This window comes from Syngnathus scovelli, chromosome 8, assembly GCF_024217435.2.
Source record: "Syngnathus scovelli strain Florida chromosome 8, RoL_Ssco_1.2, whole genome shotgun sequence".
Taxonomy (NCBI): Eukaryota; Metazoa; Chordata; class Actinopteri; order Syngnathiformes; family Syngnathidae; genus Syngnathus; species Syngnathus scovelli.
The window spans coordinates 1858452-1872478 of NC_090854.1; the positions used below are offsets into that span (position 1 = coordinate 1858452).

Consider the following 14027-nt stretch of genomic DNA (forward strand, 5'->3'; position numbering starts at 1 on the left):
TACTTTTGTGTGCAAGATTCTCCGCAGTATGTGACCATCTGGCCTCGTGAAAATGACTTGGGGGCATATGGCAGTCATTAGCCGCGCTATACAATAAGCCCCACAGTTATCTAGACATGTGCAGATCATGAGATTGTCATGGGACGGCTGAAGCGGACAAAGGTCTTATTTAAGTTGAAGTCATGAGTACGGCACAGCAATGTATTCCTAGAGGCACTAAAGACTACGTCTTTGGTGAGCTAATGGTCATGAGACGTCCATACTGCCCCGTCCATAAGAGTACCCCCTGTGTTCTGTGGTAATGGGATATAACTATGGAATGTTCTTCCTGTCTGGAAACCTATTCGACCATGTACACTTGCCCCTTTGTTTCTCTCTCAATAAAAGGCACGGCTAAATTCGAGCAGAGCGCGTATCTCAGCCACACTTGCTGCGTGTGTTTGGGGTGCGCCCTTCTGCGCAGAAGAAAACGCTAAGCCAAAAAGACCTACCGCCTCTGAGATTGATTTCAGATAAATGTTGTCAACCCAACAATGACACCTAAGGCATTCTATTCTATTCTATTTCACAAGAAGAAAACGTCCGGTTGCTCGCTTCGCTTTTGTCACAGCAATGGTGTTCTAGTCGATTCAAGATAAAAATTGGCCGGTTGCTCGCTTTGATTTTGTCACAATTCTGGCAAATGAGTTTGCCCGCCTGCCTGAGCGCTCCCCGTTTGTACATCCAGATGGATGAGATCAAGCTGAAAGACAGAGCGGTTAGTGTTTTGGATAAAGCCCTGGGGCCGGCCACGTCCACCGCCTTCAGCTGCAGACTCAGGCTGCCGAGCAGCAGATCGCTGCCCTGAGGGATTCCCAAAGGGCGGGCCTAAATTACCCTGGAAGTGGGGTCAACGGCGCTACTAGCAATCCTCTTCATAGCGTAAGCCACCTCATCACACACTTGCAGTATGCATGACTTAGTTCGTTGCTGGAGGAAGGTAGCACAAAAACAGTTTTGAACTTTGAACGAGTGGTTGTGTGTGTGTGTTGCGGGGCGTTTTCAGTCTCAGGAGGATCGGGACCCGCGAAGGTTTCATCTGAAAATCGCTGAGCTCAGCGCAGTCATCAGGAAACTGGAGGATCGAAACGCCCTGCTTTCTGAAGAGCGCAATGAACTGGTAATTTATTGACGGCACGCTTGAAGGTTTGCGCTACGTTTGATGCGCGCCATCCAGCATGGCACCCATTGCGCTTGCTTATTAGTTGAGCGGCGCGGCGAGTCGGTTGCCTGGTAGATGTCTTTTATAGGGAGCCAAAGCCACGATTCCGTTCAAACCGATGCAAAAGGAATGGATATGTTCTGGCCCGCGTGTTGTGCGTCTTTCACATCCCGCACTTCATGCTTGCAGCTAAAGCGACTGAGAGAAACAGAAAGCCAGTTTCTGCCACTCCTGTACAAAAACAAACGTCTGAGCAGGAAGAATGAAGAACTCTCGCTGGTGCTGTGTCGCCTTGAAAACAAAGTGCGCTTTGTCACCCAGGAGAACGAGGAGATGGCAAGCTTGGTAAGTCGACGCGGACAACGGCGGCGTGCCAACAGTCCACTGCATTTGTGTTCCACAGAGAAGGCCTAGTTCGCTCAATGACCTGGACCGCGGTTGCGGCCAGCAGGACGGTGAAATGGAGTTCCTTCAAGTTGTGGAGCAGCGGCAAATCATCGACGACTTGTCCAAGGTCTTCAGGCAGGCGATTCGGTGCACGTACGGCAGCGCCGCGCTCGCTCGCTGTCGCCAGGAAACCTTTTTCGTCCAAAGCTTGGCCGGCGGCCGCCATCCAAAAAATTGGGGCCAATTTTTAAATTAAATTAAATTCCGACCTTTCAAGCAGGAGCATTGTGCGCACGCGTTTGAACACGCTTTAGACTTGTTTTGCCGTTTTCAGCAGCTCAAAGCTCCCGTTTTGTCAGCGCCTTTGCCACTCGCTGTGCGCTGAAAACGACGGACTCGCCCGGCTGCTCAGCCCGTCAGCCATGAGCCGCGAGCGCAACGTCATTGTCCGTAGGCAGCTAGTGGCAAAATGCACCCTGTTAGAGTTGCGCTTGCTCCAACTTATTTTGCAAGAACCACACGGGAGACAAGTAAGTTCTTTTGGACACCTGCAGGTGGAGAGTCCATCCGTTGTAGGAATGAAGTCTGACTCTCGGCTCCTGCACGAGCATTTTTATTAAGAGAAACAGGGTGGGTGTAAGAGTGGATTGAATAGAGAAAGCCCTTGACCTCTAGTCAAAACATAGCAAGGGTTGTTTTACGACTTTGTGTAGGAAGGGATAAGCGATAGGGATAAATAAGGGATAAATAATATTATTTATTACAGGTTGCAGTCAAAGTCAAAGCAACATAATCATACGATAAAGATAATCTGGAAAACCCTGACACACCCTGTAGTTGTCACTTTTGGAAAAGACGAGCGTCCCTCCAATCATCGCCGGTGACCGGTTTTTCAGGCTCTGGAGACAGGAGCTCATGTCAGAAATGTCATCGTGAGTCGCGTTTGTTTCTGCGCCGGAGCCGTTCGTTCCCTTTGCATCCAAAGAATCTCAAAGGCGGATTATTTGTGTTGACAGGAGAGAGATTTACTGCTACGATACCGACGTCGAGAATCTCTGAGGAGGAAGAAAGCGTGAGGTCCTGCAAGGTGAGTCTGTTCGTTTGCGGCTGCTTGGTGTTGCGCAAGATGAAATGGCCTTTTCCTCGCTATCGTTCCTCTCGTCAATTCATCGTGAGGTGTCGCTTCAGTTTGTTCAGAGAGATGTTTGCTTCCGCGCCCGCAGGTCATCGAAACATTTTACGGCTACGACGAAGACGTGTTGGTGGACTCGGACGGATCGTTCTTGTCTTTTCACACCGACAGAACCCCCGACACGGAACCCGAAGAGGTAACCCGCCATTTCTGCCAGCGTATTGGCGCCAAACATTCCTCTTCAGCCTGGAATCGGACTCGTCTTCGCGTCGCGGGTGCTTTGTCGCCGGTCTGACTGATTCTGGTACTAGTGCTGTGTTGCATTGGTGTGTGCATGAGGAGGCGGAGCTTCGCTACCGCCAGCTGACGCAAGAATATCAAGCGCTGCAACGAGCCTAGACCAGCGGAGGGGACTACGACGCCGAGAAGGAGATCAAGGTGGCGCCCCTTCCCGCAACCCCCGGCCGGGTCGCAGCCTCCCCGTTCTCACCCAGCCTCGGGTGTTCTCTGGTCTGAAAGGAGGAGGAGGAGCCCATTTTCCAGTCAACCAAAGAATTTGTGGATGAAAATGACACAACATTCCAAAGCTGTCCACGCGTTTGTCTCTTCTAGAATGTCAAGTGGGTGGAGGAGAAGCAGCTGCTGCGTCAGAGCAATCAGCAGTTGGCCGAAAAGGTGACGGAAAGAAAGGCGCTGGGCGGAGTCGCTTGGCGTCACACCCGTCGGGAAGCCCCGCAGATGAGGTCTGACTGTCTTTTCAGGTCAGGCGGATGGAGGCGGAAGAAGCGCGTCTGAAAGAGCACATCCAGGATATCCGAGACCAAAACGAACTGCTTGAGTTCCGCATCCTGGAGCTGGAGGTGGGAAGACTCGCACAAGCGTGTTGAGGCCAGAGATGTGACAGACGGACGGACGGACGGACGGACGGATGCATGCCTCTGCCTTTCAGGAGAGGGAGTGGCGCTCCCCCGTCTTGAAGTCTCTGCAAGTCCGTTTCCCAGACGGCCTCAGCCCTTTGCAGATCTACTGCGAGGCCGAGGGCGTGAGCCTACGTAAGGCGTCCCTCGCAACCCTAACCTTAACCCGAGGTCCCAGAACACCTTACATTGCTCCTTGCGCCTTTCCCCCGGACATCATCATCAGTGATCTGATGAAGAAGCTGGACATCCTGGGCGATAACGCCGTAAGTGTATGTCGAACTCCTTATGTTCGCACTCCACGAGACTCGGCGGCTCAAATGTGACTTTTGGAAGGCTTTGCGCTGAAAGAAGCTTGTTGACGCTGTGCCTTTGGGCTCTTGCAGAATCTCACCAACGAGGAGCAGGTGGTCGTGATTCACGGCAGGACCCTTCTCACCCTAGCCGAGAAGGTAACGCGCACGTCCACGCACGCTCTCGCGTTCTGCTTATGTGACAGCAGCCTTTCCTCAGTGGTTAGAATAGATCAAAGTGACCAAGTCAGCACTTCAACAGAAGATGTTGGACATTGAAAGTGAGAAGGTAGACAGACACGCGACATCAGCCAAGGGGAACTCCGGCAATGTGCCCCAACAATTCTGACCTTGAGCTGTGCTAGGATATGTTCTGCAAGCAGAAGGGCTATGTTAGAAAAATTGTATATATATGTTATCATGCGTTCTCTAATGAGTACTTATTCACAATATTACTGTTCAGTATGCTTGCTGCTTTGCCTTGCTTATTCTTATCTTGTACAACAGAACAGAAGGATTACGGCTGGGTCAGGGGCGAGATGACGGTTGTGTCAAACAAGATGCTGCTGACAGCTCAGCGTCCACCAGAACAGATCGTGAAAACAACACGTCAAACAATGCGTCATGAACCTTCTGATCTTTGTTAAAGAACGACACTTTCTCTTTTTATCTCTCAGAATATCGCTTAAACTGTTTTGCTGATATAGCCATATCTGCACGCAACACTTTGAGCGTTACTTTTTGTTTCTTACGAGACGAAGCCACAATCTCTTCCCCCCCCCCCTAAGGGCTAATCGTCTCACACTGTGGGTAGGGCATTCCAAATAAAAAGAGCGAGGAGTGTAAAACAGATTTTTAGTGTAGTCGGATTGCTGTAAGTCTGAATGCACTCCTCGCGAGAAAAGACTCAATATTCTGCCTCACTTGTTTTTTGTCTGCTGATCCTTTTCTCTTATTCAGATATTCAGTTAGCACTTTGAACCTAACAGATTTTTGGGGGCTCGTCCGGGATCTCAATAGACCTATTTCGGGATTCCAGCTGACTTTTCGACCCAGGACAAGTCCTTGGCCAAGGCATATAGAGGAAACCCTTTTCACAGGGCTGACTCGATCAGTCAGCTGGACGCCGGAGTGGTTGACGAGATCATCCGAGGAGAAGGCCCAGCAGACTGTGAGTACGAATCTTGATTCTGTTGAAAGTAATGAAAGTACAGTGACAAGAGGTCACTTAAAACCTTGACAATTCTAGACCCTATCAAGTGCAATTAGAAACAGTTAAATTCTGCAGGGGATGGTGGAGTCCCCTGACGTAAAAGTCAGTTAAATTCCACGGGAGGGCGGACTCCTCTGTTTTCTAAAAAGTACAGGTAATTTGGAGCAGTTAAATTCCACTGAGGTGTCGTGGGGCCTCCTAACTTAACCTTCCTAATGTGTTAGCTTTCTGCTGCCATCTGTGGTGTTTTTCTTAACTCTTGTTTAGCTGGTTTGGCTCATTTATCCATGAAAAGATAGGTTTTATATCTGCTTCAAGAAAAAGGCAAAATAAGTTTGCTTACACAATAGGAAGGTTAAAGAGTTTGTTAAAATCCACGGGAGGGTGGACTCCCCTGCTTGCCTGTGAGACGATAAAAGTGCGCATTGTGTGTGTGTGTATGGTTTGACTGAGAGTGACCTCATTTGAGCTCTCCTCTATGTAAACAACACAGGATTGTAAACAGTGGCTTTGTGTGGATGAAAGCAAGGACTCTCTGCTTCCTCCGGGAAGGTGAAAAGAGACTCGCCACACATCGAACATTTAACCACTGTCCTGTGAATAAAGTTGGCTTTAGGACACTGTAGGTGCCATTCGAATTGCCAACTCCGAAATTTAGAAAATAAACCATGGGAAAATCAAATAGCAAACAAAAGCTGCTACCCCGACATGAATTAAAATGCAAAGATTGGAAATTGATGGAAGAGGTTGACACCGAAAATATAAAATATCTTGACAAATGCATATTTTGGACAGAGGTGGGTTGCATTATGCGACGTGGCGGTGGCGAGGCTCTCCGCACTTCAGTTGCTCCCCCCACCCTTGTTATCAGCTGGGAAGATTGTCATGTCTATGTTGTGGGCCCGTGTGTTTGTTTCTGTGTATGTTTGTCTTTGTGTATCAGTTCGTTATAAAGGTTGGAATTGCGCTAAATTGGTGCACGAAAACGGTGTGCTAGACAATGGTTTATCAGATTTGCATTGTTAAATGTAAAAATTAGAAATTATAGAATAATATGACGGTTGTGGGCAGAAACTCATCCGACGAGGAGAGTGCCCAACCCTCATAAAAATGTGAGAGTAAGAGAAAACATACATTGTAGAACTGGATAAAATTAGGTTAATGATTAGAAATCACTGGTGTTATTATTATTCTCTAATCCCCTGCATTGCAAATGTCTTCTTAATGCAGATAGGTTAACAGGCTAGGACTTTAGTGAGGAGATAATTTATCAATTGATGGGGGTTAGTAATTGTCCAAATTCTAGTCACATGTTTTGAGGGACCACAGCAACAACATTATATTTAATTTGCAGGCCATTATTTAGTACGATATGACAGTGTCTAGCTAAGTAGACTGTTCTATCAAAAAATGTGAGAGTGAAGGAGGAGGTTTGATTTGTAATCTGACATTTGGGTCCCATTTTGAAGAGTCTCTGCAGGAGCATAGATTGTTTTTGTTTAAAGATATGTTTAACAGTTTATCTCGGTGCAGTAAGGATATAGCAATTTTGCAAGACTTAAAATTAAAAATTAAAAAGCAAAATTACATTCTCATTTTCCCAGATGAGAGGAAAAGTGAAAGATAAGGAAGACGAAGAAAAGATAAAAAAGAACTTGCTGTTGCACAGACAGGAAGATAATGACACAGTGTCAGCGCGAGCTCGCTTAAGAATCGCAGCTAAGAATGTGATGAATGAAGATGAGAAAAATGATCAAATTACAAAGACAGATGTTGTGGCACGGCAAAGCGAACCATCCTTTCCGTCTTTGTACCCCAAATTAAACAACTCATTGCTTCCTATAATTTGAGAGGTGATGAAGTACAACAGGTTTTCATGGCATCCTTAACCAAACATTGGGCAAGCGGTAAAGGCACCTGGAGTCCTTTTGATCTCCAGGGCCGTCCATTGGAATATAACGGGGTGCCATTACAAATACAAATTGACCAACTATTGGGCAGGATAAAAATAAAATTCCAACGTAGAGCAAATTACACAGACATTGGCCGAACTAAACAAAAACAAGATAAGTTGTTTGAAGACTTTAGACACAGACCAGAAAGAGTGTTCAACTGATGTCTATGATCAACAACTCAAAAATGCTCTACATGCAAATTTGCGACCAGTATTATGTCGACAACGAATAAATTCGACAACTTTTTCCCTATAAAATGGTGCCGTTTGGGTTTGAAGTACATAGTCGCTTCAAAGGAGGAAAAGCATGATTTAAGATACGCGATTGATCAATGAGAAGGCTATCCCTTGTGCCAGGGGTGTCATTTGTTCAAGGGCCGCGGTGTAGTCATGGCTTCTTTTGGAGGGCCGGTATGACTGTCATACCCGAGTAGATGTATGAGCGCCTCATATTGTGGGAGTTGCAAAACAAGCTGACGAGTAACTCGCTTTCAAATCAGACAAATACAAACTGGTCTAATATTTAAACTTACAACATTATTAAGAGGGAAGATAATTCGCAATTCGAGTAATGACATGAATATGAAGCACAATTTGACACCTGTGCCTTATACAAAGGTAAAGTAGGATTAGGAATTGCTTGCAATAAAATTACAAATTAGTTAACACCTGTGTGATTGATTGATTGATTGATTGCTTGCTTGCTTGCTTGCTTGCTTGCTTGCTTGCTTGCTTGCTTGCTTGCTTGCTTGCTTGCTTGCTTGATTGATTGATTGATTGATTGATTGATTGATTGATTGATTGATTGATTGATTGATTGATTGATTGAGCGAGCGACTTTTCTGTCGCCTGCACGTCATCTTTCTTGCATGGCTACGTTGCTGTCTCAGCTGCATCTGACCGTTGAAAGGTGCACAACACTCAATCCTGCCACTCTCATTCCCCTTCCTGACGACGGCGGATTCCATGATTGTGTCGATGCTGCCCAACAGATTGCAAAGGCTCGGCCTGATTTGGAAGATACGCCTCTGTCAGATGGTCATGTGGGTTTTGTTGATGGGTCTTCTAAGAAAAATGAATCTGGTGTGACCCTTACTGGGTATGCCATTGTTACTGCCGACGAAGTCTTGGAGGCTGCTAAACTGCCATCCTATATGTCAGCATAGGCCGCTGAGCTCATTGCTTTGACTGGGGCCTGCAAATTGTTTGCAAACAAGTCCGTCACTATCTGGACTGATAGTCAGTATGCTTTTGCTACAGTGCACGTTTTTGCTCAGCAGTGGAGCAACCGTGGCATGATAACTTCTACAGGGAAGCCCGTCACCCATTCCACATTACTAACTCAACTTTTGGACGCAATTTGGACCTTTAAAGGTGGCGGTTTGCAAATGTGCTGCTCACACTGCAAGATCTGATCCTGTTTCTCTTGGTAATGCTTTTGCTGACAAATCCGCTAAGGCCGCTGCAGAAGGCCTGCTCCATGTCCTCTCGTCTCTCACTGATCATGATTCGATGGAAAAAACGGGGTGCAACTAAAAACACTGATGGTCTTTTTGTGTGACCTTTGGGCAAACCTGTCTTGCCTCGTAACTTGTTCAAATGGGCTGCTATTTCGAGTCATGGGGTCACCCATGTCTCGACGGGGGGTATGGTGAAACAAGTTGAAGCTATTTATACGACATATGGTTTTGCAGCTTTTTCACGAGGCAATTTAAGACCTCAGAGAGGAAAGTTCCCGACTCCATTGTATCCGCTTCAGACAATACATATTGTTTATATCCAATTACATAAATGTGAAGGGAAAAAATATTATTTTTTTCTGCATTTATTTGTTTTCTGCATTTATCTTATTGTAAAAAGGTGATCTCCGCAGACCCAACCTAAGTACGGAAGGTGAGCAAAGTCTGGTAATAGTGCCTGATCCTGGTGCCAAGATCCAGGGTTGACACGAAAGCTAGCAGAAGCCAATTTCCAAGACACCAACCCGAAGCTCAGGGTGTTGACTCTGAGGAGATCCAAAAACATGAGCATTAGAGAGTCATTTGGTGAGTACTTTAATCCGGCTGTGGCCTGCGCAAAGTCTGCCATGTGTTTTTGGTTGCTTTTGCTGGTTTGTGTTACCATTGTATTTTTTTTCGGGGGTTATTTTATTTGGAGGGATAGAGTACCATGAGCCTCGAACATTCTTCTCTCGGGCAACTACCAACGCTGATTCTAATCAATATGGCTCATGGGGAAAAATTGCTAGACATGAGCGCAACACAAAATCCCCTTTTGATCATGTTGTTTGTACACCAGAAACCGTCCGCGTTCCAACTTGCGTACCATGGCTTTTGTCTTGGACTTACAATAACTCATTAATGTTTACTGTGGCTCCTAATACATCTTCTTCTATTATTTTACCTATGAAAAGTTTGAAAGGTTTCGAAATGGTCACCCCGCTCTCTGGTTCCAGTTAAGAGGCTGTGTTCTTTGCTAAACGAGTGACTTTGAAGAATCAGGGCACAAGCCTCCTTTTGACTCTTACACTCCCTGATGGTCAAATTCGTCCTCCAAATGCCACCTTGTTTGACACTTTTTGTTGGGGTTTTCAACTGTGGGCCTGGTCCTCTGGAATCGATCCTCACTTTCCTATTGCTATTTGCCTTAATAAAACAATGTCGATCGCAGACCGTCCCGTTACAAATAATTACACCTTGTCAGCAGGAGCAAAAATCACAAGTATGCTCCTCACTGATATAGACAGCTATTTTGTAGCTTCCACAGGAATAAGCGGTCAAACCGACAACTGGCTTCTTATGGCTGAGCAAGCCGCAAAAATGGCTAACACCAGTTGCATTGCATGTATGGGTCCAAGACCTCTTTTGAAAATACTTGCAAATATAGTTCCTAAGTGTGCTGTTGTTTTAATGTTAAACTCATCCATTTCACCCACTCATGATTGTTTTAAATGGGATAAGGTTTACCCTGTTGCCTCTATGACAAAATATAAACCCCTTTTTTCGTCCGATGTAGATAAGGGTAATTTTACATGCATTAGATTACCTGGTACCGGTGAGAAGCTCGGCGCCCTACCTACTCCATGGTGTGGGTCCATGACCAATGTCACTGCCCCTTTTTGCCCATTGCTCGTAGTGATATTTGGTTTTGGTGTAATAGTAAAAAACTTTATGATAGGTTGCCTTTAAACAGCTCTGGAATTTGCGCTTTGTTAGGCCTATTGTTTCCTGTTCATTTGATACCAATGTCTTATGATCTAACATCTTTTGCTAAGTCCGTAGTGCCCGAATACTGGCCGAGAACGAAGCGAAACGCCGAATGGCAGGGCGCAGTTAATCCAACTTACATAGACGCCATTGGTGTTCCTAGAGGAGTACCGGATGAGTATAAGCTGGTGAATCAGATAGCAGCTGGTTTTGAATCCGCCCTGTGTTGGTGGTGTACTCTTAACAAAAATGTTGACAGGATTAACTACATCCACTACAACGTGCAGAGGCTTGGAAACTGGACCGAGGCGAGTTTCAAGGCGGTCCACTCCCAACTGGCCGCTACTTCCCTCATGGCTTTCCAGAATCGAATGGCCCTTGACATGCTACTCTCAAAAGAGGGTGGTGTCTGCGCCATGTTTGGTGAGCAATGTTGCACATTTATTCCAAATAATACTGCAGCCGACGGAAGCCTGTCCCGGGCCATTGAGGGTCTGAGGACCTTGAATGGGAGGATGAAGGAACACAGTGGGGTGAACACGGAGGTTTGGACCGACTGGTTGAACGTGTTCGGAAAGTACCGCACCCTGGTTTCCTCGGTCCTGGTCTCCATTGCCGTTTTCTCTGCCATTTTAACCCTGTGTGGATGTTGCTGCATTCCTTGTCTCCGATCCTTAATTATTAAGCTAATTACAACTGCTATCTCTCCACCAGCTGAGACTTTTCCGTTACTCCAAAGGGATGACCTTTCGATCGACGGGAGTTCTTTCTCTAGTGACGACTCTGTCAGCGAATCCATTGTGGTAAACCTGTCCGATTTGTTTCGTGACTCTGGCTTTGACGATTAAGACTCAATTTCCTCCCAAGTGTAAGTTAGTTCTTGCGAAATGTGATCCCTTGGCTGAAAATCTTTTGAAGTGGCCATATGGGTGATAAGTTAGTCCCCGAGAACTTATGATAAACAGGGGGGAATTGTTAGAAAAATTGTATATATATGTTATCATGCGTTCTCTAATGAGTACTTATTCACAATATTACTGTTCAGTATGCTTGCTGCTTTGCCTTGCTTATTCTTATCTTGTACAACAGAACAGAAGGATTACGGCTGGGTCAGGGGCGAGATGACGGTTGTGTCAAACAAGATGCTGCTGACAGCTCAGCGTCCACCAGAACAGATCGTGAAAACAACACGTCAAACAATGCGTCATGAACCTTCTGATCTTCCTTAAAGAACGTCACTTTCTGTTTTTATCTCTCAGAATATCGCTTAAACTGTTTTGCTGATATAGCCATATCTGCACGCAACACTTTGTGCGTTACTTTTTGTTTCTTACGAGACGAAGCCACAATCTCTTCCCCCCCCCCCCCTTAAGGGCTAATCGTCTCACACTGTGGGTAGGGCATTCCAAATAAAAAGAGCGAGGAGTGTAAAACAGATTTTTAGTGTAGTCGGATTGCTGTAAGTCTGAATGCACTCCTCGCGAGAAAAGACTCAATATTCTGCCTCACTTGTTTTTTGTCTGCTGATCCTTTTCTCTTATTCAGATATTCAGTTAGCACTTTGAACCTAACAGGCTACCTGGATGAAGAGTTGGACTTCAGGAAGCGTTCCATGGACCAGGCTCATAAGGTAAGCCGCCCTCAAATCTCCCGCCGGACCACTGATGGACGAGGATTGCGGCCCAGAGGATCCTGGAGCTGGAGGCCATGTTGTACAAGGCACTACCGCAGCGGGACTGCCCCGCCACGGACGGCGAAAAAGCCAGCCACGCTGGCGTGAATGACGTGCTGACGGCGGATCAGAGAGAAGAGCTTAGGAGCGCCGTGGACCAATGGAAGCGAGCCCTGATGTGCGAGTTGAGGGAGCGTGACGCTTGCATCCTCCAAGAGAGAATGGATCTGCTGCACAGCGCGCAACAGGTAAGGGCCCAAAGCCAGCCCGGCACTTACTTGCACGCTTACTGGCTTTTGAAGGCCACTTTCCATTTGTCCGTCCTAGAGGAACAAAGAGCTGAAAGAATTCATCGAAGCTCAGAAGAGACAAATCAAACAATTGGAGGAGAAGTTTCTGTTTCTCTTTCTATTCTTCTCCTTGGCCTTCATTCTGTGGCCGTAACACCAGCTGGTGAGTGAGCTCCAGCGGCACCGCACTCGACACCTCCGATACACTGCCAGCCGGTCTCAGACGTTGGCAGACGCTCCGATGCCGACGTATACCCCCCGCCACGGTGACAGAGGCACCGCGTCACACCGGCGCTCATCCAATCAGAAGGCATGAAAGGCAAATTCACATGCAGGGCACTCTTGAACCAGAAGAGAGGGCCACAAAAAAACGGTTGTTGCCCCAAACGCGCACTAAAAAGGGTCAGAATAACAAGAGTCCCACCGGCCAGCCGGGGCCACCCGTCCATCCATTTCTTCAGGGGGGAAAATGTTGGAGTCACTGGTGTTAGGGTTTTCCAGGTTATCTTTATCGTAGGATTATGTTGGAATGCAACAGGTAATAAATACCTTACCTTGTCCTCCTTATCACAATGTCGTAAAACATCCCCTGACATGTTTAGACTAGAGGACAAGGGCTTTAGCCAGCCTACCCATACCCCCACTCTGTTTCTCTTAATAAATATCCACGTGCAGGAATGAAGTCTGGAGCCTCTCCCAACTGCAAAGGCATATTTATTAAGAGAAAGAATGGGGGTATGAGTGGGCTGAATAGAAAGCCCTTGTCCTCTAGTCTAAACATCTCAGGGGATGTTTTACGATCTTGTGATAAGGAGGACAAGGTAAGGTATTTATTACCTGTTGCATTCCAACATAATCCTATGATAAAGATAACCTGGAAAACCCTAACAACTGGTGAGTACATTTTGGATTTAGCTCTGCTTTTCTGCTTCTGTCTTCAAGTGTGTGGCATCCTGCGACCAAAGATTCAGCCAACCCCAAAGCGGTTGACCTCAACGTCCCACAACCATGCCTACCAGAGCAGGTGACGTGATGCTTTGGACATCCTTCCGTCTCAGATGCCCAAAAGTACTCTTTGCTACATCTGTGGCAATACGGTGTCTTTTCAAAGGTGCAAATAAATCCAGCGTGGGCGGAACACGCACGTCTTCGGTTTGTTTGTGTGACAGCTGTTGTGAAAATTTTATACAAATAAAGTTGTATAGTACAGGTTTGGCCAAGCCGCAACTCCCGAACCGCATGCGGCTCTTTGCTTGGATTCATGCGGCTCTTTTATGTTCATATCAACATTTGTGTGTGTGTGTTTGGGGTGGGGGGGGGGGGGGGGGTTGTGCGTGTTGGTTTCACTTGAGTTCAATTTGGTATTTTCGTCAAAAGCGCATGTGGTGAAATTCCACAAAGTAGGATGGGCAAACACATTACAGTAAACTATTAGTGTCAATTGGGCTCTCGAAATGGCAGGGAAAAGATGCACAGCAAAACGAAAATATGTAGGTGAACACAGGACGTTTTTATCAGAGTGGGAAAGTTTCTATTTTTTTGTTGAACGTGATGGTAAACCATTCTGCCTGATATGTCAGACCTCAGTGCATTTCAAAGATTCAAATCTTCAGCGCCATGCACTTCAGCTCACTCCATGCTAACGTTGATCAGGCGTCGAACCCGCAACATCATGCTTAAAAGGTGGACATGCTAACCAGTGCGCCATTATGTCAACGCATAATAACTAAGTCTATTGATCAAAACAGCGGTTACTATATGA

The 14027-nt window shown here is 46.4% G+C and overlaps 1 protein-coding gene and 3 long non-coding RNA genes across 4 annotated transcripts; all 4 read left to right on the forward strand.

Moving 5' to 3' along the window:
* The first annotated feature begins 546 nt into the window (after positions 1 to 546).
* On the forward strand, positions 547 to 1568 carry LOC137840567 (uncharacterized). The gene is made up of 3 exons (XR_011087306.1): positions 547 to 947; positions 1046 to 1159; positions 1391 to 1568. It is a non-coding gene; the product is annotated as an uncharacterized lncRNA (long non-coding RNA).
* Positions 1569 to 1870: 302 nt separating this feature from the next.
* LOC137840568 (uncharacterized) lies at positions 1871 to 3118 on the forward strand. Its single transcript, XR_011087307.1, has 3 exons — positions 1871 to 2675; positions 2812 to 2916; positions 3060 to 3118. It is a non-coding gene; the product is annotated as an uncharacterized lncRNA (long non-coding RNA).
* A 218-nt stretch (positions 3119 to 3336) lies between these two features.
* On the forward strand, positions 3337 to 4315 carry LOC125973208 (janus kinase and microtubule-interacting protein 3-like). Its single transcript, XM_068651656.1, has 5 exons — positions 3337 to 3395; positions 3482 to 3580; positions 3670 to 3903; positions 4024 to 4089; positions 4151 to 4315. The coding sequence occupies exons 2-5, from the start codon at positions 3491 to 3493 to the stop codon at positions 4160 to 4162; spliced, it is 402 nt and encodes a 133-aa protein (XP_068507757.1). The 5' UTR covers positions 3337 to 3395; positions 3482 to 3490; the 3' UTR covers positions 4163 to 4315.
* Positions 4316 to 11873: 7558 nt separating this feature from the next.
* Positions 11874 to 13383, forward strand: LOC137840547 (uncharacterized). The gene is made up of 3 exons (XR_011087278.1): positions 11874 to 12223; positions 12303 to 12428; positions 13208 to 13383. It is a non-coding gene; the product is annotated as an uncharacterized lncRNA (long non-coding RNA).
* Positions 13384 to 14027: the final 644 nt, after the last annotated feature.